The sequence below is a fragment of the Paramormyrops kingsleyae genome, chromosome 2 (assembly GCF_048594095.1).
Source record: "Paramormyrops kingsleyae isolate MSU_618 chromosome 2, PKINGS_0.4, whole genome shotgun sequence".
Taxonomy (NCBI): domain Eukaryota; kingdom Metazoa; phylum Chordata; class Actinopteri; order Osteoglossiformes; family Mormyridae; genus Paramormyrops; species Paramormyrops kingsleyae.
Genome location: NC_132798.1, coordinates 35,261,509 through 35,285,942, shown reverse-complemented (window position 1 = coordinate 35,285,942; position 24,434 = coordinate 35,261,509). Strand labels below are relative to the sequence as shown.

General features: G+C 42.4%; 1 protein-coding gene across 2 annotated transcripts; it reads right to left on the bottom strand.

Annotated features, from left to right (window-relative positions):
- Positions 1–120: 120 nt before the first annotated feature.
- On the bottom strand, positions 121–10,009 carry foxn4 (forkhead box N4). Of its 2 annotated transcripts, none has more exons than XM_023833380.2 (10): positions 9,977–10,009; positions 7,779–7,861; positions 3,897–4,063; positions 3,405–3,505; positions 3,206–3,316; positions 2,936–3,066; positions 2,610–2,706; positions 2,134–2,341; positions 1,368–1,733; positions 121–1,257 (listed from the first exon to the last, which is right to left on the bottom strand). In XM_023833380.2, the coding sequence occupies exons 2-10, from the start codon at positions 7,856–7,858 to the stop codon at positions 1,007–1,009; spliced, it is 1,512 nt and encodes a 503-aa protein (XP_023689148.1). In that variant the 5' UTR covers positions 7,859–7,861; positions 9,977–10,009; the 3' UTR covers positions 121–1,006. The 2 variants fall into 2 exon arrangements, with proteins under 2 accessions (XP_023689148.1, XP_023689146.1); XM_023833378.2 differs by lacking the exon at positions 9,977–10,009 and adding an exon at positions 8,603–8,767.
- Positions 10,010–24,434: the final 14,425 nt, after the last annotated feature.

Genomic DNA, 24,434 nt, shown 5'->3' with positions numbered 1-24,434 from the left:
AAGGCTTTACTGCTGTGTTGTCAATCCAGTTTAATCAACAACGGGATACAAGTGCATTTTTAAAAAGTTCACAAAGTTAAGATTTTGTTGTATTTATGAATAGAAATTTTTTGTCTTTAGTACTTTAGTTTTTAAACTGGTTTAGTAGCACTCTAACATACAAAATGGTATAAATGTCAAAACGCTTATGTGTGAAATTAAGTACATTTTATGATGTTTGTGCTGCTGAAACGTCACAGCTACCCCTCTGTTAGTGTTTATGATATGAGCTGTGTAAGCAGACACCATCGCAGAGGCTTTGGATCACGGTGCAGATTAAGCTGCCCGTTATAAAAAAAAAAAAAAAAAAAAGCCATTTAACAGAATATCTGCACAAGTCATCGCTTTGGGTGGTGCATGTGGTGTAAACACTCAAACTCTTGCATTCTTGATATTATAAATTAATGTCATTTTTTGTTGCAGGGAGAGCCATCACGGCTGTTACAAATGTACACAGTGCTTCACTGGCGTCTCTCACATTTACAAGTCATAAATAAACACATACAACACAGTAATACTGTCTAGCACAGGTAAAAGCACATAAAAGTACCATCATTAATGCTAACATTTCATTGAGGTAAAAGAAATCCACAGGAATATTTTTTTTTCCCGCTTCTACTGTCTTTGATGTTAGTCAGCTAAACTGATGCAGCCTTTTTACTGCTAAGAATTCATATTTACAAAGTAATGTGGTTTTAAAAAGAAATGAGTCTCTCTGGATGAGTATCTCGTTTATGGTCGACGACTCGTTTCAGTGACTCTGTAATGCCACAAACTGAGTAGCTGTGCACTGTAGAGTAGAGAACTAAAGAAGAATGTGAGGGAAAACAGCAGCTCTTGAAGTCAGTCAAAATTTGTTGGTACCGTTGGTGGAGTTGGATTCAAGATGAGTTTTGCTACTATAGTGATTTAGTTTCTCTCCCCCACTTTGTTCATGCAGTTATGCTGCCAGTAAAGCTTGCCTAAGCTAGTGCAGGGCTATGGGCTTGCTGCTACCCTGTGCGCCCATGTACTGCGCTGACACACTCTCCATGGCGGGGTAGGTGGCGTACAGGCCTGTCACCTGCAGGTCCGAGAAGGACGGGCTGCCTTCGCTGGACAGAGCTGTGAGGCTGGGCACGGCAAGCTCACAGTCAGACAGCCGTAGCGGGGAGTTGCTAAAAGCGTCCAGCGTCTCCAGGTTGAAGCTTTCGTCCTTCATGTCCTCCCATAAGTTCCCTGTGGAAAAACAGGTCATGTATTTCTGGTGGCATGTCTGTCTGTCTCGCTGTTTATTGAGCTACAGTTCTACTATATGTTTCCAATGAGTGATAAGTGCAGAGACCCACCTTGTAAGGCAAAATCCATGATACTGGGATCCAGGCCGTCCACCTCAGTGCTCACATCTACATGAAGGTTGTGGTAATCGTGAGCCAGCTTCCCATGATGCTGGGCAATGGGGCTGTGTGACATGTCGGGGGTGTGGTGTGGGGGCGTCTGGGCGAGTGCGGGCGAGCTGGGAGCCGGTCGGGCCTGAGCCGACGGCTGGTGGTGCAGCGGGAGACACTGCAGGGACAGGGTCATCACCGGCTGAGGCTGCAGCTGGATCGGGAGCGCCAGGCCGGCCAGGCAGCTGGACATCCTGGTCACTCCCCCATCGCACAGCTTCCGCCGGCAGCTCTCTGGCCGATCTGTTATCAGCTTGTCCAACTCATCTGGGAAAGCAGCAAGAAGATGTTTGATTACTAAGCAGCTCTCAAAGGAAGGATGGGATCTCTCTTCCATGAGAGGAACAGGCTGCCCTTTAGTAGCACTTGACTTATACATATTCTGCACCAAATGAACTTGAATCCTGTCCCAAAGAGGCCAGGACCATAGACTACGGGCCTGAATGGACACTGTATACCTACCCTTGTTGTAAAGACACTTTTGACATGCTGAGTGATGACAATGGCTTATAAACTGATTCAAGGTTTCGTAGCAGGCATGCTTTACTCATTTATACAGTTTGATCCTGTTCATACCATCTGGGACTGACTGAGCCCCAGCTTGCCTGTCCTGAGCTTCCCTCTAACTTGCCGCCCACTGCTGTCCCCCATAAGGCTCCTTGCCTACCCGGGTTGGCCATGCTACGGCGTATGGCTGGCAGGTCCTTGCGCTTCCACTTCTGCATCTCCTCCTCCATCTTGTCGATCTTGGCGGGGTTCAGGGCCCACAGGCAGCCCTTGCGCGATGAGCCACTCAGCTTGTTCTCCACCTTCTCAAAACACTTGTTCAGTGACAGGTTGTGGCGCACCGAATTCTTCCAGCCATCTGGTGCAGTCTGAGGATGATTTGATGGAACAAAAGGATATCTCGATCAGGTGACGGAAGTCTTGGCCAACAAGGCTGTATTGGCATTTCGTGCTTTTAATCTTAACTGCTTGAGTTGAGACAGTATTTGGATAAGCTTGTACTCCTGACTGAACTAACTGCTAACTAGCTCCAAAATCTTTTACCAAGGCCACTCCTTTAGTTGATTTGCTATAACTATGTTTCCTTGTGCCGACACTGGTTCCCCTTCTGAAAAAGAATCATTTGCAGAAGCTCACCTTGAAGTAGGGGAAGTGCTCCTTCATGAAGCTGTAGATCTCACTGACCGGGAGGCTGCCCGTCTTGCTGTTCTTCAGAGCCATAGCAATCAGACAACTGAGGAGATACCTAAATGTTATCTGTTTAATATCCATGGCTCTCCAAAATCTGGATGATTCTTGAGATTGAGCTGACGTCAAACGCATGGGGAGAGGGTTTGATATTGGGGAGGACAGAGCTAAATTATTTAAATGTAAAGGTCTATTTTTGGGAGGATACACATCCCCCCCCATTCCCCTTGGTTCCTACGCCCCTGGGTGATGTATACAGCCCACTGAGGGTTTACCTGTAGGAGTAGATGGGTTTTGGAAAGGACTTGGGTTGTATTTCTTGATTGCCATGAGATGTCAGGTGGGTCTGGCTGAACTGGCTCTGGCCGGTGAATGAGCTGCTGCCATAAATACCAGCAGAGGAATACTGTGAAGGAGGGTAAATTGAGATATTGAATGTAATGACTTGCAATAATGAAATCTGCCATATTTTGGCAATATATTTGTAGACCACCAATCCATAAGCAGTTCCATATAGCTGTGATCTATATGTTGAATTGTGTTACCTGCTGACCAGTCTGTGCCAGAGTGAATACTTGCTGTGATGAAGCCTGGTAGACTGTGGCAGGGGACTGGAACCTCGGGGAGGACTCTCCGTTCAGTGAGTAATGTGTCATCTGAGGGAGGGGGGGGGCATGTCATGAGATCTTCTGTGGTCTACTTCATGCAGAAAGAAACACACGCAAAAAGGCCAATGGCACTTACATTTATGTTGTGGGTGCCAAGACTGCTGACTCCCAGTAGGTTGTTCTGAATGTTACTCTGCAGGTGGATCGTGGTCTGGCCCCCAGAAGCAGTCAAGTGAGCTACAACCAGAGACAACCTTGTTAATGACAGGATGAACTTCACACAAACTCACTGGAACAAAAACATTGTCCATGTCTCCTGGTTAAGTATGAATATTTATGATGGAATCTCTTTCAAAGACTATTGTCATTTCCTTGCCCTGATATGGGTATTTAATTTTTTAATTCTTTAATGCTTAAGATTTCACAATTATCTCACATTCCTTTAATAGCCCAATGCTTTGTAAATTGCTGCTTTTGACCACGTAAATTGATTTAATTAAGCTTCAGTGGCTTGAAATTATTTTGCACGTATAAAAATGTTCAAACACTGTATACATGCAAGTAGAATTTTCTAGAAGCTGACGAGAGTTATTAAAAACAGCTGTATGTTGGGTGTTTGGGCTCCCACCTGTGTGCTGTCCCAGCAGGACGCTCTGCGGGCCCGAGCTCAGCTCCAGGCGTCCCGTGGCCATCTGCTGCAACCGGGGCACGTCCACAGAGGTGAGCCAGGACAGGGACTGCAGGTCTCCGGGGAGATCGTCCTCACTCAGCCGGGACGGATCTGTGGTCAGTAGCCTGCGGACAGAGGCTCTGCTGAGGTAAGCGAGCGGCCTGCATGTTGCCAACTGTACGACGAATAACTGGGCAACAACAGGGCACAGGTGCTGCTCTGCGTCACCCGGCTTCCACATGGCATTAACACTTGTGTCTGTATTTCTGTATGGGACTGCGTGTCTTTTTTCCCTTTGCCTCTGTATGGAGCTGATCAAGGCCAAAAAGCCATTTGCTGAAGGCAAGTTCACATAAGCGGGCAAACAAAATTAACTTTAACTGCGTTAAACACTTGGTCACTGTAATGGCCCCTTGCTGTTATGTTCGTGCAAATATTTGTAAATATCTCTACCCTGAAGGAACACCTCATTTTTTCAGTATCATAATCTTTGTGTATCACCTCTCTTCAAAGCAAAACATCCTTGGTACAACAGTTACAAATATAGTGAGGAATATACTTTATTGACATTAACAGGTTTAATTAATTTTCTTTCTCTACAAATCAATTTTTTCTCCTAATAACATACCATTTTCCTATCCACCCAGTTTCTTTCAAGATTTTATTCTGTGACCATGGTACGAGCCGTATGGGGTCTGCTCTTACTTCCTTTGTAAATAGCAGCCTTTCGTAAAAACAAGAATTCTCAAGGCTCTCCAACCCTCCTTGCATACACTTACTCGGGAAGAGTACAATAATTAGGGTTACCATGACAACTCCCACCACTCCATTATTTTGCAGGTTTTCAGGCACTATAGAAGCCCCCACCCACCCCCATCAGGTGACCACGGTGCATTCTCACCATTGGCTGAATCATAAGTAAACAGTAGCCCAAAATCATTTGAAATCTGGAGTGGGCACATGTTGTTTGCAACAGTTGGCCTGCCTAATGAAAGATGATGACCCATTGTGTCCCAAACGACAGTGCGGCTGGTGGCACGTGGCACCATTGTTTCGTCTGTGCTGTCCTTTGATTGTCTCCGGGTGTTTTATATCCCCCCTCCAACCATCCCTTACATTAATCTGCAGGAATGACAGTCCACGCACGAGGGGGACAGACAGGACACCATCTGCTTACCCGTTCCCTCTGTGGCCCCCATTACCCACTCCTGGCTTCCAGTGGTGCAATAGACAAGGCCGATGTGGGGGTGTGGTAGGTCAAGCCGCATCGCTCATGCTGCCACTCGCTAAATAAATTACACCGTTTCAGCCAAAAGCGGGCCACAGCTCCACTGGCGAAGCCTGAGGATTGCCAGTCACGCCTCCCATAAAAGGGTTACTAAGAAACTGACTTATACCACAAGCAGATTTGCCCTTTTACCCCCCTCCCTTTCCTGACAGTAGTCTGAGTTTTGAATTTTGATTTTGTCCCCCTTTGATGACATGCTGATCCATACAATATCAGCTGTTGCTAAGGTTCAGCCAAACAAAAAAGACGACAGATGTCATATTTGAAAATGCAGGCTTTCATTTCACGGAAATGTGGCCCATGAAATACAGCTTTGCTAATGGGTGTCAGTTTAAGTGCCGGCAAATAGGTTCGTTACCCATTTAGTCCATCTACTGCAGGAATGACGATAAAACTGTTTGATGTGAGTGATTTTATTTACTAAAATATATTACATATTTATATCGAACTAACCAGTTGTAATGACTTGCTTGACTTTTTCTTTTACCCGACTGTCCATAATATTTAATAATTCATGTTCATGTTGTCCATCAAAGACTTGAAGCAGATCTGGACTGGTAGGGTATGAAAGGCTTGTTATGTAACTGTAGTTGATTTATTGATAACTACATACAATCCATGGAATATGATGTACAAAGATCTCATTGATAGAAACACTGAATGAGGGCAAATAGCTGTAGGTAAATTTACACCTGTCAGTGTCCAAATCAAACACCACGGTTCACATTAAAATCCCGTTTATATGCTCTTATATTACTTCATAATCCCTGTAAAATAGTAGTGATTGTCAGTTTAACACTGACTTTTTCAAAAATGCATCAGCTTAATTTTCATTTAAAGATAAATCTCTCCGAGTTCTTTTTTCCCTCATGTTCAGTAACCATGTTTCATATTCATATCATAGGCCTTTAATGCACACCCAAAATCGGCATTAAAAGTTTATTCAAACTGTATCTACTCTTTCACATGTTATCTCGGTCATTTGATAATGAATATCAAAGTGTAATAAGTTCTTCCACATCCTTAAATTTAATAAAGAGAAAATAACTAATAAATATATTTAACATTAATATACATACTTGGGTCCGCAATACATCACTGCATTTAAATATTTTAGTATGATGTAAGTCTATTCTAAAACAAGTTCATGGCAGGTTTAAAAATATCCAAAAATCCAAAATGCATACCGGATATACAATAAACACAATAACGTAAAGGCGCTAACTCACCATAAGGACTTTGAACGCGCCTCAAAAAAGCGTCTACCGCCACATTTCTAAAGGAACATGTTAATGACACCAGCTGCACATCTTAGAAAGCGCTTATTTAAGATGACAGTCGATTATCACCCCACATGTATATCCTTTACATGTCACGTCAAACGGCGATGACAGCAAAAAGTTCCATGAATAAAGCTGCTCTGAACGACTCTCTAGTAGTTTCTGTAGAGTTGGGTAGTTGTAAAAAATACCTGGTATAGCGCCTAAAGAAATGCCCATTATTAAAGGCGCGCAATCCCGGCGCTAAACGCGCACAGACGAAGGGGCGCAGGTCCATTATACCGACTGTTACTCTTACTGCGTCTGTTACGTGCTAGTTTTTATTGATTAACAATTAATAGCTTAAAATAAAAGGTTATATATTATATTATATAGGCTACATATCTAAACAAATCTCATACAGTCATCGCTTTAGCGTAAAGTAGGCTATAGGCTGCATGTGGGTTCCTGGTGGAAAATTCGTGAAATTTACACTTTCATTGAAATAAAAACAAATAGGCCTAAGCGTTGTACAAATTATATTTAATTACATATCTGAAATGTCACTATCTGTAGTTGTGTTTGTTAAATAGGCCTAATGTATTATAGTTAATGGGACGCAATTATAAATTTACAGAGATAACATGTGAAAGATATATTATACAAGGGACCGAAACGATCATTGTTCAAAGAGGCAAAACATGTATCGTGTCGCAGTCCTTCACGCACTCCTTTAATGAAAGCAGACGGGCAAATTTTCCCAGCGGTTTAGCACTCGTAAAGCCCCCTCCCCATCCTCTCCCTTGTCTTTTTTCTAATTGGGGGCCACTTCCCCCACCAGTGACCCCGAAAAACTCACACTGCAGACCCACCCGAGAAAGCGGCTCTAGCAGTCGGTGCGGCGACAGCAGGAATGTAAACAGACCTGATGGGATCTGACAGATTCATTCTGACCCAAAATCATTTATCCTCCGAGTTTTGTATATATCCCATAGCACACCCCCCCCCCCCCCCCCAACACACACACACACACACACACACACACACACAAAAGATCCCTTCATACATATAATTAAGATTACTGTAAAGTTTTATCCGTTAGGCTATATGCTTTAAGTCGTAAAAAGATAAAGGATGATGAACGAAGTATAGGTAATACACCAAAACGCGAAACAAGCTTGAAGTTCACACTTGTTGACAATTAACCTTAAAATACAGTTTTTGATACCGACATAAATACTGCAGTACGTGATGTGCATTGCGGCGCCGTTTCCCGGTATAATAAAACCTTACCTGTAGTCCTGTGTTGACGAATGATGTCCCGAATGCCCGATTATTCCTGACATCCTCGACGTGTTTCTACTTTCTATCATGTCCTGAAAAAAAGTAGATGGATTTGTAGCATTGCAAAACATAATGATTCTATGTATTTTATGTATCTATGTATATACTGCTCTATAAGTTTATAAGTTGTGGGAGCGACTGTTTTCGGAAGTTGATAAAATGCTACTCAGCAAAAAATAGTAAAAGATATATCACTCGACGATGACCTTGAATGTGAAAGCATTCACAGCTATATCGTGAAACATAAGTTCTGTATATAAACCCGAGATTCAAACTGGCGCATTGATCAAATAAGCACTTAAACATTTAAAATGTTTTATCAACTAATATCGTATAAAGTACCAAGCTAACACAAACAGTTAATTGCTTTCCATATTTTTTCTATACGGCATCTCGTTTCCAGGAATCATCTGATGAACTGGCACCCTGTCCAGGGTGCACCCCTGCCTTGCTCCTGTGATGCATGGGCGATTCTCCAGGTTTCCCACAGCCTTCCCCTGGATAAGTACGCTAATTGGTATTTTACGATCCAAATGTATATGATCCGTATGTTTCACAACTATGTTTTATTTACATTTGGTTTTCAAATAAAATGAACGTCTCTGCCCCGTGATCATCTGTACAATATATTGTCAGTCTCTTCAAGTGTCTTCTTCTGCTTAACCAGAACACGGCACCTGAACTCCAAATTCGGCAATATTTCCACAACGAGCTCCTCTTTCCACCTTTCTGTCTTTGGTCTATGGAGTGGGCAAAAATAGCAAAAGGTTTACCTGCTAGCGACGATCACGTTTGCAGGTTTTGACGGCGAGACCCGTGCGGTATTTCAAGTGCGCACCGGCCTCCCAACCCGGTTTTTAAATTTCCCTCTACAGCGGAGTCCGGCAGCTTGCGTCATGCGCACCGCTCCCGCTGCTGAAGTGGGCAGGGTCACCGAGTCTCTGACAGCCTCCTCTGCCGGATAAGCCCACCTTCGGTACCATCCGTGGCCGGTGCACTGAAGCTGAGACCCGACCGAACAATCTGCCTTCTTGATGCTCTGTGCTGAAGTCCGCACTGCTGCGCTCTTCTGCTCCCTTTAGCCGGTATTAACGCTTTAAAATCTCCAATCACTGCACCTTATTGTCCATTAACCTCATAGCCCAGCACCGCATCAAAACATAGCTTTAAGTTTTAAGTTTAAGCCTATTTGCTCACTATAAATACCGTTGAGCGAATTTCTGATTTCCTTCCAGAATACCAATTGATCTGATGCATCTCCGTTACGCCAATTACTTCAATGCTGTAACATAATTACTTGGAATGAAATATTTCCCGATACCATGTATATCCTTTAAGAACTTGTATTTAGTAAGTCTTCTCAAAGGAAGAATCTAACTTAACGAACTTTATTTATATCGCCCACGGACATCCAACACAAAGCAAATTCTTCTAAACATATGAGTTCATCCACCAGGTGGTTCAGTAAAACTCTCCGGGCTTCTTGAATGTGATTTTTCCCTGTCTGGGGGCGAAATGAAGCCGTTGAGGGCTTGCGGACAGCTTCTCTCCCCCGCCGATCGTCCCGCGTCTCTGCGGCGAAAGCAGCGGGAAAGGCAGAAGCGGCGGCGCCGGGGGGGGGGGACGACGCTTTAGGGAAGGCAGACACTTTTACCCACGGAGCGCCGTCAGCTCAGTTGTAGCACTGACATGCTTAAAGAATGATTAAAAGGTACCAGACGAAAAAAATGGCATAATATCATACGTAGCCAGACATACTATCTTTTTTTAGTAAAGATACTCAACTGTGCTGTATCTCGCTTAATGTTCTTGTTTTTTGCTTATTTTTGCTCTTCTTTTGAGAATTGAAATTCACTTGTTACTAAAGTATCGTGACCTACTGATACAGTGCAACATATATGGGATGATTTTCTAAAAAAATAGATTTAAAGGTGAGAATAATAAATAATAGTATTGAAATAAACACAAAACGTAACTGATTAAAGCTAAATGATATCCAATACTGGATGTGATCAAAGTTGTTTAAGACTAAGATGGGATTTTTTTCTTTCTTGTCTTAGAGGAAATAACTGTATCATTTGAATAATATCTGCCTTAGACTTATTTAATCCTATAGAAAGCAAGCAAGCCTATGTCAGCCGTCTTACCCCCAAGGGACCTACAGATGGCGGATCGCACTTTTCACAATGGGCACAATCAATGATTACATGCATGGACGTAACGGACGAAAAGACCTACCTCTCAAATTCAACTAGGTCCTAGAGCCCGAAAAATACTTTGCTAAAATCTAGTACTAAACTCTCTATACAGCGCTATTAATGTAGTGAAGGCAGGGATATATGTTTCGTGTGATCGTTTATACGTTATAAGTTAAAGTAAGAATGCTGTAAAGACGTGCGTCCTAATTTGTACTTCATTTGAGTGCAGGAAAAGTAGGTTATATCCTACACAGACCCTAATGTTATTGTCAGTGATATGGTGTGATTCTTTGGATCCAAGAGGGTTTGTCAGTGCTGGCATTCCTGGGTAAGCAAGGATATTTAAGTAAATGACCCCCCGTCGTGTTGGCAGCCAAGATGGGCAGTGAAGGATCACCATCCACCCCCACCCCCACAACAACCTCCTCCCCAAAATGAAGTTAGGACAAAGGAAATGACAGGATCCCCTCCTGAGAAACAAGGGGGGTTAGCTGCTCTATTTTGTTACCAGTAAGTGTTTACGAAAAACATGGGAGGGGGTCACCTCATTCTTTGCCTGACTTCACTCGCTGCCCTAATAGTGGGGTCACTGTGTGATAGGCTAACATGTTCCCCTGCTGTAAACTGGTTTGGAAAGTCTGCCGTTACTCCAGTAAGCTCCTCACAAAGTGTGTGTGTTTCTGTGTACTTGCTGGAATAAAGGAGCAGGCTAAACTATGAGAAAGTGGTGAATTGGTCCTCTCACTAGCTTGGTTGGAGAAGGAAGTCGGAAGCACTAGTGACAAAGATGTCAAGGTGTTCTTCCTAATCGCAACTTTTTCTGTACTCCATTCACTCCCATCTCTCAGGACCATGACAACAATAAACAAACAAATAACCAAAATCCATTTGAATATTTCCCATTACCTTGGTTATTAAAAGTAATGTTTACCTGCCTTTCAACACCTGTCAGTTTTTATGGTCTTTGAAATCATGTCTCCTGTTTAGTTCCCCAGATGCTGTTTATGAAGCTTATTGTTTATGACTTTGATATTGGCTGCAAACAAGTTGCCTAGATGTGATTCATAGCAACATAAAATCATTTGAATACGGAGTGACAGGTCAGCTGGTTCACTGCTTACCTAAAGAAGCTATGGATTCTTGTATTGCAGGTTCCCCACTGAAATTTAAAGAGCCTGTAATTATATGCATGATCACAAAGACCAGGAACTTTTTTAGTTGATTTTTGTTTAGGGGACTTATTCACAAATAGAAATCTAAAACCCTTTAATTCCAATTAAAATTCAGCATTCAAGTTGTGTCCAACAAGGTCAGTTTGTGGTTATTTCAGTCTGGTTTGTGAGACCAAGTGATTTGCCATCTTTTCAATCACAATATTAAATGCATTTTATTAATAAGCTACAGCATGCTTCATTAACACGTGCCACGTCAAATAGTCAAGAAATACTTATCTATAAATATAAGAAAAGGAGTTCATATCCCACCTCTGCTCTGTGCAGAGTTAGTATATTCCCCCTCTGTTGTGTTGCCTCCCCTTTGCAGTAAAAAGACATGTAGATGAATTTGTATCTCTACATGGGTTTGTGTGTACCCTGTGATGGTCTGGTATCCCACAATGCTCCCCTGCATGTCGTAGGCTCCAACCCCCCTACAACCATGTAGTACAGGAGTGCCTGGAAGGTGCAGGCCCATTAAGCCAATTAGATATCCATCCATCCATATCCACATATGCAGTATGGAGTCATGGCCGGTCTAGAGCCAACCAGAGGAGGATGGCCTGGACAGGATGCCTGTACAAATTCATGTTAGTCTGTAATTCATTCTCATACTTTTGCAAAACAAATGCTTACAGTGGCCTACAACTGTTTCTTATCATGTTCAGAATTATTAACCAGAAAAAGTATCAAGTTAATATTATAGGGTAGTTTGTCCAATACACAGTGATGTGACAGTGCTTCCCAAATCACTTTTGATACTCAGCTGTGGATAATTCTTGGTCGTTCTATTGTTTTTTTTTTCCATGGTGAGCAGAGCCAGCAGTTTGGAGACACCAGGAGAAGGGGAGGGATATTAAGATTCGCTGTTACCACCAATTAAGGGATTAAGAAACAATGGAAGCCTGGAGGACTTGGGCTGGAGCCAACAGAGGCATGGAAATGCACACGATAAAAAATGTCCTACAGCCAGCTGGACTATTATTCCCTAACCAATCTTTTTTCCTTACTTCTCTCTTTCTGTCAGTCTTCAGAGGTTTTCGTTGTATAAATGGAGATATAATCATCAAAATCAGCATCAATGAGGCAATGGTAAAATTTAAATGGCAATTATGGATAAGGATAAGGATGTTTTATTGTCATTGCAAAACATATTGTACATGAAGGGAATGAAATGAGGTACTCAGGTCCATTTCAATAGAAATAAAATCCAAACATTACAATGTATAAAATAAGGTAAAAAAAAAAAAAGGAAAATATTTAGATAAGTAATATAACTATAGATATATGTGAGTGTAGTAGAGATTATTGAGGTCTGCACAATTAAGTGTATGTAACACTAGTTATGGAAGTAACAATGTCTGTGTGGAACATCACAGTAATAAAGTGCAGCACTGAGGTTAACTACTGCAGTGATGCCTTGACATGTAACACTTGTGAAGAATAGCAGCATTGTAACATGGGTGAGAATTCACAGAATTTGCAGAAAGTGCAGAAGTTAACAATTGCAGCGATGCCCTTGCGTGTAATATGATAGTAGTCCTATTAATATTTGTTTTACTGAGTCTCATGATCTCTGGGAAACTCATATATGTATACATTTGTATTCATATTAATATTGATATAATTATATATCACTATGGATATCATGTGGTCCATGTCTATTCTCTTGAAACTGGCAGATGTTCATAGCTTAAACGTCACAGGAGGACAATTTTATTCCCAGAATGCACCAGGCCATCAAAAGAAGGGTCAGGTCCATGTGATGTGAGAGTCATTTGGTGGGGGGGGGGGGGCGGGTTGTGATTGTATTGAATCCCTGTGACAGCAGCCCTAACCTTGAGCTGCGGTTGCTTGGGAGCCATGGTCTCTTTCCTTTCAATGCTGTGAAAAGGAGACAGAAATGAAGACATGCTTTCACTTGTTGAAGTACAAAGTCATTTTAAATCCAACTTCAAGGGATCAAAATCTGTTCAGGGTGATAAATGTTCAGTATGATGAACAACTGTTTTTAAAAATTCTGTCTAAGGGGACTGAAGGTATAGAGACAGCTATATTTTCAATTGAAGTGATGTAGTTAAAGGTTCTAATCTAAAGTTAAATATTGAGTTATAAGTTCCAGACTGAAGTTATATATAAGATATAGTTCAAAGGGCTTTTTAAGTTTATTTGTCTTCTATGTTCTGAAACTCATTAATGCTTGATCTTAATGTCTCGTTTTATGCAGTAAATGGCACTTATTATTGGTTTTACCTTAAGGTTATATGACTTTAAGTTATGAATATGTAATTTCCTAAAGAAAAAGCCATGTGATTGGTTGTTAATTTAATAAACATCCTGATTAGGGTGCATGGTTTGCTTGTAGATATTTTCCTTCAGTATGAACACAGAGAGCATTCTGCGAAACATTCTTCATCTGTATGAAATCTAGTGAAGGCCAAGGAGGGATCATGGGCAAAAACGCGGGATTGTTGGCAGAATCTCTTCGAAGTAATGTCACTGACCTTGCAGTTTGGTGGGCATATGAATGGATGCCTAAGAGAGAGGCCACACCCCTTTTTGTTCTATTGCCGCCCCCGCCCCCACATCCCCGCCCAATTACATTGACAGATGAAGAAAGAAGGACCTGGCGGGAACTGGCTGAAGGCAGTGTAATCATCTACCCTTATACTCAGCATGAAATCTTTAATGGGAAAATCAAGCTCTGTAACTCCTGTGTAATTGGATTTGCTGGGACTCGTGCTAAATCGGGGCCCAGTGGGTAGCAAAAAGCTTGTTAAATCTGGACAAGCATTGCTAAACTGGGGGGTGGGGATCAGGGTAGGGGAACTGTAGTCCTCATCGCAGTTGTGAGGGAAAAGACTTGGAGTCACTTCTCACACACCAGGCAAGGATGTGAAGAAAATGGGGGGGAGCTTCTAAGAACATGCATGACATGTTTGTCCATGTTGTTAAGGACTATGGACCTCTCAGCTGTGACTGAAATCAGATCATGCCCTATTATCATTATTGCAATCAACCAGTGAGTGAGCGGGGAATGTATATTTCTTTCCTGGGATCATTGTTTACCCCTATGAATTATGGATGCAGGTAGATCTATGTGTGTCCCTGTCTGCCACACAAATTGCACAGAATAGTTGCCAAACAGGAAGTGCATGTATTGGATGTGCTTTAAGGTATAGTTAGCCCTGGGCATATTTAAATAGATAGACTTTGAATGACTCTGTTGGACAGACATGGGATAAAGTCGCATATAGACAAGTCACAAGTAAGTCACAAGTCCTAACTCTCACAGCTGGAGGAACTAATGACTTGAGGGCGGGTGTTTTGGGTTAAACAAGAGGGGCTTTATTAGAACAAAATGATCGAACTGACTGAAAATACGCTGGACCATGAGGTATAAAAACGAGAAGGCTAGACATTAGAAGAACACAGGCTGACAGGCTTATTGACCCGACTGGGAATACTGGATTGGGAAGCATGTATATATGGGAATAACGAGGGAGCTAACAAGAGGCAGCTGTAAGTGATCAACATGAGGGTTAAGGACGAGAGGTAAGGCAAAGGAGTAACAGGTGTGGCTTGTTAGGCACTCTTTAGGGAAGGGACAGAAGGGTCAGGTAGGCAATACGTGACAGTACCCCCCCACCCCCACCCCTCAAAGCGTGCCTAAGGGGATTGAACAACAGGGTGGACATACGGGACAGTCACCACAATAGGGCAGAGGGACAGAACTACCAGACTGGACAGGATAAGATTGGGTTGGGACAAATGGCCTGAGATGGGGCATGGAACAGGCAGAGGTCAGACCAGGGACAAACAGGACGACAGTAGAGACCAATGGACAAAACCACACAGAAGAAACAGACCAGCTTCAGGACATGACCAGGAATGAGGGACAAACACTAGACATCAACGGGGACCTGGGAGCAGAAGAAACTGGGACAAGGACAAACAGAACAAGCCACACCATGACAGCATGGACAACTAGAGGGGCAACAGAGACAGGAGTGGGAACAGAAGAGGGAACCATTGGGGACACAGACAAGGTGGAAAAAAAGGCAGGGACAGAGACGAAGGCATGACAAATAAAAAATGGGGGGTATCCAGGGAGTCTTCCAGACCCTCAAAAGCTGGGCAACATCTCTGAGATGTGGAACCTCCTGGGCCCATTTGGACCGCAAGACCTGAGGGCCTTGGAGGGCCAGCAGGGCCAGAGGGTGCTGAGGAGCCAGCGGAACCAAAGGGTGGGACATCAGGAAATAGGGCGAGGCCAAGACACCTGGATGTGAGCAGGGTGCAGCCGGGACATCTGGAGGTAGAGTCCTGCATGGGTTCTGGTACCCACAAGTAGTGTTGTGCATGAACGCATTCATATTTTTCGTGAGTGCTGAACTGAACGAATCAGTTTACAAATTATGAACGTTAATGTGAGTGACGTTTGCTCTCGCGAGACTGAACGCCGCTCACGTTTTATGATGGTTTTAAAGTTTGGCAATTACAGACTGGCATGGCTGGTGCTTCGAGTTTGGACGCTTCTGCTGAAGGCAGTTAGTTTAAACATTTGAGTCCATTTTTTGAAGAAATTGGTGTAGATTTAGATGGGAAAAACCACACTTTTTATGCAAATCATGTCCACCTGGTTTGAAAAAACAAGTCCGGGCGTCAGCCACATCTGCATCCAAATTGAAACGACACATTGAATTGAAGCATCAAAGCAGTTTTAGGGAATACCTTCATCTTAATGATGAGCACAAAGAATCATTAACAAAGTATAAGACTATGAAAAAACAATCACAAAGTTCATTCACCCAAATGATACCTAAAATCTCATTGCTAAAGACTGAAAAGCAATACAAAACACTGTCAAGGGCTTTTTTTGCAAAGGCATCTGCTTTGTGGAACAGGGTTAAATGAAGCTCTAAAGCATCAGATTTTGTTGAGGAAAAGGGATTAGCTTTGTGTTTCCAAATGATACACGATGGAACTCTGTGTATCTTGCTATGCATCGACTGTCTCACATAGCAACGTTAACTCCTAGGGCAGATACCAGTGAGGCTGCTGACACTGCCATTCCTGTATATGACAACCTTATCTTGCACACTGTGTGTGATAAGTTTGGTTTTCGCCCATTTTCTCCAGAGGAAATTAGCTTCATACACATGTTTGTGGATGCAATGAGGCCCTTAGCATTTGCACTAAACATCCTCCAGGGAGAGAACAATGTCTTCCTTGGATACTTGGCTCCAACCATTGTGCAACTGCGAAGTGATCTGAATGGCCTGTTGGATGAGCGCACAAAACCCACTGCTACGCATGGTCTGATTACATGCCGTCCCCTCATACAGAGCATGTTGCAGTCACTTAAAATGAGACTTGAAGGCTTGCTTGAGGAGAAGGAACACATATTAGCAGCTATGCTGCTACCAACATTCAAGCTCGACTGGGTGGAGAATGGGGAGAAACGGCTGCGGTACAGAGCAATGTTGAAACAAATTTGAAACTGTTAACTTTGATGACTCAGAAGCACGAAGCTCTGATCGATCTCAGTCCAGTGGTATCACTGACAATAAACACACTGCAGCATCTTTCTTCAAGTTTAACCAAAACCCACAGAACCTTAGAAAAACAGAAGTGGACACTTATTTGGATTCACCAACCACAGATGGATTTGGGGAATACACTCAGCTGCCCAAGCTGTTCATAAAATACAACACTGCACTTCCCTCTAGCGCTCCAGTGGAGAAGCTTTTCAGCATTGGTGGTCAGATACTTAGGCCCAGAAGAAATAGTCTTGGTGATGCCAATTTTGAGATGCAACTGCTCTTGAATGACAACAAAAAACTAAAAGATTAAAGAGAAATTAACCTCTGTTGTAGGGGGATAAGAATAGTGGTATTCATTGTGATTATTTTGTGGTGCTATGAAGAAAACAGAACAACAGAGAAGAAGTGAACTTTTGTGTGTTTTCTGTGTTTGTATTTGTTAGTCATGTTTTAGATGTTAAAATATGTTTGCTGAATATTGCACTGTAAAGCCACCGACTACCTCTATTTCACTCTATACAGGGGAACCCAGCTTCTAACATGATAATAGAAAAGTTATTTATGTTTGTTGAAGGTAAATGCTCTGTTTTCATAGCTGTACTTTTTCTGGATATACAAAGTTACATAGTCAAAGTTAATGAGTATGGCTTATTCATTGTTTATCAAATGTTTACAGTAAGTTAGTTCTTTTCAAACGAGGAATATTTGGCTTAATATTTCACTGAACTATGACTAAGGCCTCATGCTCATACTTGAAATACACAGGGGAAATACGTTTATAAAAGGAAGATATTTATGTTTAGTACAGCTAAATACTGGATGTTTGAGTTTTAGAGCTGTACATTTTCACTAGACAAACATCAAGTTTGATTTTTAAAAAAAAAACAGACTGAAAGACAGTGGCTGTTACTGTTTACTTTTAGTTATGTTCTTTTCCAAGCACTTTAAAAGTTGTTGTCTGAATATTACACTTTAAACATTACATTTTGTGTTAGTGTTGTCTGAATAAAAATTGCATATACAGTATACCTAAACTCTACCTCATTTTCTCACTGTTAGCATAACATGACACAAGTGGTAAGATCGATTCTCAACCTCAGAATTGCTTTTTAATGTTACTCATGTCTGTGATTGTTCAGTGGTATATGACAGATAGAAGGAGAAAATTGAAGGAGGTTCAGATAGAAAGACGTTGTATTGAAAATGTTAATAAAAAACATTTTATTAGTTCATTTTTGGAGCTGTGAACTTAGTTCAAAATTTTAAAAAAATTAACTATGAACATGAACTAGTTCAGTTTTATTTGAATGAACTTAACTTTGAACTAGTTCTTTTTCAGTGTGAATTGGCACAACACTGCCCACAAGTACCTGACTGGTAACCCGCAAGTTTTGGTGGAACACTTATTTTAAAAATAAATAGGTGTTACGCGCTGGCCAAGAACGCAGAGGCGAGGAGACAGGATCAGGGAAGATGCGGGGTTTAATGGGAGCGAACACGAAGGAACATGCAGCAAGGCAGATTGACATTACATCACATCAGGAACAGCTGTAAAACACTGGGATTCCACATGAGGTTAACGAGGGGGCGTGGCACATGAGAGGAGCGGACGATCGGGGCATGACAGTAGGCTACAATTTTACACATTTTTTGAAAACGTAAATCACACATCCACAATCTATAGCTACATTTAAAATAGATATGGATTTTTTAAATTATGTTTCTGCCCTCCCAGAATATCCTGTTTGAAATCACATGATCAAAATATCTGCAGTAGGTAAAATGGACATTGAGGAATTGAGAAAACGACTGGCTCATGGAGTTAAATGTTATAGAAAACCAAGCTTGCCAACTTTGGTCAGCTAGCTAGTGTGAGATTTTCAATACGAGGCAAGTCTGCATATGCGTATACATGTATTTTAGTTATATAGTTTTATTACCTTGTAAATAGTCTGTAGGGTTTGCAAACTGCCCCAACGAGTGGAGCTGGCAACCCTGGAAAACCCGTCATCTAAAATAACGTCTACCGTATGGGAGAAGATTGGAATTAAATTAGATCATGAAAACAATGAGGTAAATGGACTCACTACATTACAATATAATAACTGCAAGTGTGGGACGTCTTCACTAAGAAAGCATGTTAATAGCTGTGTCATTTTAAAAACTAGCAGCAATGCTATCAAATGGCATCTTAGAAGAACCAGAGAGCTAATGGTTCCCAGGCGAGAGGATAAGGATACTATAACCAAACTTTCTGGGAACTTTGTGTATAATGATATTAGATCTTTTGAGACAGTACATGGTGATGAATTTTTTTGAATTAGTACAAGGGTTGATTGGCATCGGTGCTTGGGCTTCTTCATCCAACTGACGTAGTAGTCTAATTATAATTCGGGTTCAGGTATTGGAATTTATTTGATGCAGGTCAGGCGGATGCTGCCGGCTAACAGGTTGGATGCAGATTTAAGCAATGTGGGTACAGAGCGTGCGCAGGTTTACAGAACAGGACACATGCAGGAGTCTGCCTGGAGGTGAGAGGGGCGCAGCCAGGACACCTGGGTCAGGTTTGGGTGGCATGGCTGCCACAGGGCCAGGTGCAGGTAATGTGGCCCTTCCTGGGCCAGGAGCCTGGGGCTCAGGCAAAGCGGCGTTCTCGGGGCCAGGAGCCTGGACTGTGGGTGTAGCACCACTCTCTGGGCTGGGGACCAGGAGCATGGCCTCCAGGAGTACAGGAAAGACAAAGACAGGCTCTGGAGGCACAGCAGAGGCAAAGACAGGCTCTGGAGGCACAGCAGAGGCAAAGACAGGCTCTGGAGGCACAGCAGAGGCAAAGACAGGCTCTGGAGGCACAGCAGAGGCAAAGATGGGCTCTGGAGGCACAGTAGAGGCAAAGACAGGCTCTGGAGGCACAGCAGAGGCAAAGATGGGCTCTGGAGGCACAGCAGAGGCAAAGATGGGCTCTGGAGGCATGGCAGAGATGAAGACAGGCTCTGGAGGTGTGGCAGCAGTCTCACCAAGGTCATGCACTGGCGTTGGTCCAGCTTCTCCTGTGCTGGATACTGGAGGAGTGGTGGTTTTTTCCTAGGCAGGACTCCAGAGATACCGAGTCTGGTGAAGTGGCAGCCATGGGCACAGCTTGCCTCTTCCTCCTGAGACTGCGAATGGCTGGCAGGGTTGCAGCGAGCAGCGGGGAGCCAGTGGGCGAATCGATGGCAAGCTGCAGGGAGCCAGTGAGTAGATCTGCAGTGGTGTGCTGGGGACAGCCAACAGGCAGAATGACTTCACCCTCAAGTAGTCACTGCATCTCCCTCATAGTGTCGAATCTCCTAGCCTCCCTAGCATCCCTCCTGCCCACATCAAGAGCACTCTGGAGGAGGCTCGGGCTGAGGTAGGAGGTTGGGTACAAGGGAAAGTGAACAAGTGGCGATATGGAGCACGAGAAGCTCCTGGAGATAGCTGCTAGGCTGTTTGTGGAGTCCAGTCACAGCTGGAAGAACAAATGACTTGAGAACAGGCAAAAAAACAGGGCTTTATTAGAATAAAACTAAACAAACAGAGACTGGAAATAAACTGGAGCACAAGGGATGAAAACAAGAAGACAAGACATTAGAAGGACACGGGTTGACATGCTGAGCAACATTAATGACTGGACTGGGGAACACAAGATTGGGAAGCACATACTAAACTATTGAGGGCGCTAACGAGAGGCAGCTGGGAGTGATCAACACAAGGGTTAGGAACAAGAGGTAAGACAAGTAACAGGCATGGCTTGTTAGGCTCACGCTAGGGAGGAGAGATGACAGTCAGGTAGGCAGGATGTGACACTAACAAGTTTCAAGTCAAGTCTCAAGCCATGCTTCTTAGAATTAAACAAGTCAAGTCAATTCAAAGACCTTATTCAAGCAAGTCATGTCAAGTCATGATATATCGCTATAATTCCACCATCAGTAACTATGGTAAATGTAATGGTGATTACATTTAATAGTCATTCATTTAAAAAGTGGTCAATTTAATGCTAATAATATTCACACCTATTAATATTTGCATCTCCCTGAGTAAAGAGTTCTTGTAGCAAACAATTAAAATATGAAATATGGATAACTACCATTGCACTTTAACAGTGTTCAGCAATTCTCAACTAAAACAATTCTAATGAAAATAAGAACAGAAATACAGACTTCAACTTGCAGAAAACCTAAAATTTTTTTTTAAACGTTTTCACACTCAATGAGTGTTAGACAGAACTGTCACTTAGCTGTAACAATATTAAACCTTAAGTAATCTGTACATGTAACAATAAGTCATGTAGGATGTATAAACCCAATGCAGCAGCTACTGTATGTTACTATGAATAAGTTAAGTACCTGCAAGCATCACAATTACTGTACAACACTTACAGCCAGGCAAAAATTGGATACACTATTGCAACAGTGTAAAATGTGTAACGTGATTTTATTAGACAAAATAAGCACGTCTTATAGGGCGTTTCAGGGTTGCCAACTTTGGTCAGCTGGCTGAAATGAGATTTTCAATTCAAGACGAGTCTCACATGCGTGCGTGCGCTTATACACACAACATGCACACACACCTACCTGTATGTAACAGTTTTCTTACCTTGTAAATAATCTTGTAGGACTTGCAAACTATCCCAATGCTTATGATATGACTATTTTTGGTTTATAATGGATGCTATACATTTGGCATGAGATTTCTTGCGTGAGCGTGAGATTAAGGATGAAAGCATGAGCCGCACCAGAAGCGCGAGAGTTGGCAATCCTGGCTGTAATGTACATGGATTCACCACGTCCCATTCACTGCTATGGCGCGGCATGGTGCTGGCGGGAAAAAGGTAACGATCCACTGGAAGCTCTGTGACAAAATGGGTTTATCAACATAAAACAGAACACACTGGCAAAGGCACAAAATAAGAGTACCCCGAGGGGTCAAAAAGCCAACAAGAACTAACTACAAGAATCATAAAGCAACCAAAGAAACAGGGTAACACAGGTAGCAGGATTATCAACCAGGCAGAGTCTGAAACACACAGCAACACAGAGTAACATCTAACAAAGGGTGAGTTTCCTGAAGCCTTCTTCGTCATTGGTCATTGCTACATCATTCGTAAGTTCTATGTTAAAAGATTGAACTTATGATCTGCGTAGCGTTAAGGAGGCTTCCAGAAATTCACCCAATGACTGACATGGGAAATTAACAAAGGCAGGCACTTAAATACACTGATAATGAGGACTAACAAAGGGCATATGTGAACAACTAATCAACAAGGCCATGGAACAGCAAGACACAGGTGAAATAACATTCAAGACAATGAACCAGGGAACCTAACAAACACTAAGGTTTAACAACACTAGGGAAGACTAGGAACAAAAACCTGTGCAGAACAGAAGAAAAGCCAGGCACAACAAGGTGAAGCAAAAGCAAACTCATGACTGGTGGGTTTATAGTCTCAGGGCCACACACTCAACCCACTGAGCTATGCAGCAGTCCAGGCAACAGGGAAAACATTCTAGGGGCTTTCTGTGAACTGGGCACACTAGGGCTGAAGGGCAGGTTAGGACGGTATAGACCCTGAGAGTTTGGTGCATCATTTATGGTTCGGCAGGAATAATGATGAATGAATACATTTATTGACACGGGTGGAGCTTAAATCACAAGTAGATGTTCAGTACAGAAAACATTATGCTAATTGTGGCTGTGAATTGGTTATGGCTAATACTAGTTACTAGGTACTAGGGCTGGGCGATATGGACCAAAAATCATATCTCGATTTTTTTTAGTTGAACGGCGATATATGATATGTATCTCAATATTTTTTCCCTATAAAGTAATAACAAAAAGACAGTTCCAAGTCAGAGCCAAATGTCCCCAATGTCACACCGGCACTTTTATTAACAGACAGCTGTACATGTGCATGAGAAAAATGGCAGAAAAATAAACTACCGTCATATATTATTTTACCAACCAGTTTCTCTGCGCTAGCTTGCCTCGTGTCTGTGTCTGTCTCCACGCTGTTGCTGCATGCAGGACTTGTGAGTTGAGGGGGATGGGTGGGGCAGGGTGCAGTTGCACGAGACAGACAGGGAAAGGAGAAATAGGCGAAGTGGAGGCTCTAAAAGTATCATTTTAAAGCAACATAAACTATATCGATATAAACAAAACCGTCTCGTCCTATATCTCATGTGAAAATATATCGATGTACAGTGGTGCCTGCGGTTCATGAACGCTGTAGCTTACGAGCAATTTGTTTCACTACCAAAAGTTTTGTGGAAAAAAATGCATTTAGTTCGCATACAAAATTTGGTTGACGACCAGATTCCTTTTTTAATACTAGTGTAGCACCAGCGGTGCTTATGTCCCAGCATGCCCCGCGTGCAATTGTAAATAGAAGGACCACAACAAGCGCCGGACTCAAATTCACAGACGGGAAACACAAGGTTGTAAGACGCCAAACTGCAAGATGCACGCACGGTGGAAGGTTTACACACGCTAAATACACGCGAGGATCGGACCTGATACACACAAGACACGGGCAAACACACGCGCGACAATGGGGAAATGCAACCATTAACATGAACAACAACAACAATACAAGGGTTAAGGACTGTTAATAAAGAGCATGATTTCCCCGGCAAGCAATTGGTCTCCATGTCTCACTCTACTCCCGCGATTCATCGGTCCGCCCGTCGCCACACTATATTGTGTTTTTCTTTAAAGTTTTTAACTATAAAAACCATAAAATTAATTAACAAAAATTATTATTTGGTAGGCTTGTGAACGAATTAATGCGATTTCAGTGCTTTGTTATGGGAAAAAATTGCCTTGGTTCGCGTACAAATTGGTTCACGACCACTTTCCTGGAACGGATTGTGTTCTTGAACCGCAAGCAACACTGTATCTTAAAAACTCGATATATCGCTCAGCCCTGCTAGTTACAGTCAGTCAGAATCGGCGGTTTGGGAACATTTTGGTTTCCCAGTAAATCACACCTACACTGGAGAGCCAAAGATAAGTTAATAAGACCGACTCTGCTCTGTTATGCCGAGCATACATGGATATGTTGTTGGAAACACATCCAACATGCTAACACTCTTGAAACAACATCATGCTTCAGTAGGTATGTCTCTGTAAGTTAGTTTCTCTGTGGCATTTTAAAGCGCTTTTGCCAGGAAATTCAGACTGGGCTAAATATAGTAATATAAATAAAATAAAAGTCTGCCCATGCAGTCTGCCTTCAGTATCCGTAGGTTCCATATATACAAATTAAACCAACTGCTTATCAAAAATATTCCGAAGAAAATGAAAATCCACGAAGTTCCAAAATCCAAAACTTTAAGTTGCTGCACGCTGATCACCATCCTCAATCTACGCGAATGCAGTGATGTGTAGGCAGAGAGAATAAAATATTTTCTCTATTTATTATTATATTTAATATGTGTACTACCAAGTTTGTCTGTTCTGTACATGTACAGACTTTTTCCTTGTCATTATTCACTAAACAGTACAGTATAACAACTATTTACCTAGCATTTTCATTGTATTGGGTATTACACACTCACTGGCCATTACGGTACATGTGTTCAACTGCTTATTGAATCAAGTATTTAATCAGCCAGTCATATGTACGTGCAT

Bases quoted from the DNA above. Each gene is read 5' to 3' on its own strand.
- foxn4 (XM_023833380.2), bottom strand. From the start codon at position 7,858: ATGATAGAAAGTAGAAACACGTCGAGGATGTCAGGAATAATCGGGCAT. The intron at 3,506-3,896 runs GTGGGAGCCCAA...CTCTGGTTGTAG, and splicing joins CCTGCTGGGACAGCACACAG to CTCACTTGACTGCTTCTGGG. The intron at 2,342-2,609 runs GTGAGCTTCTGC...AATCATCCTCAG, and splicing joins AGCACTTCCCCTACTTCAAG to ACTGCACCAGATGGCTGGAA.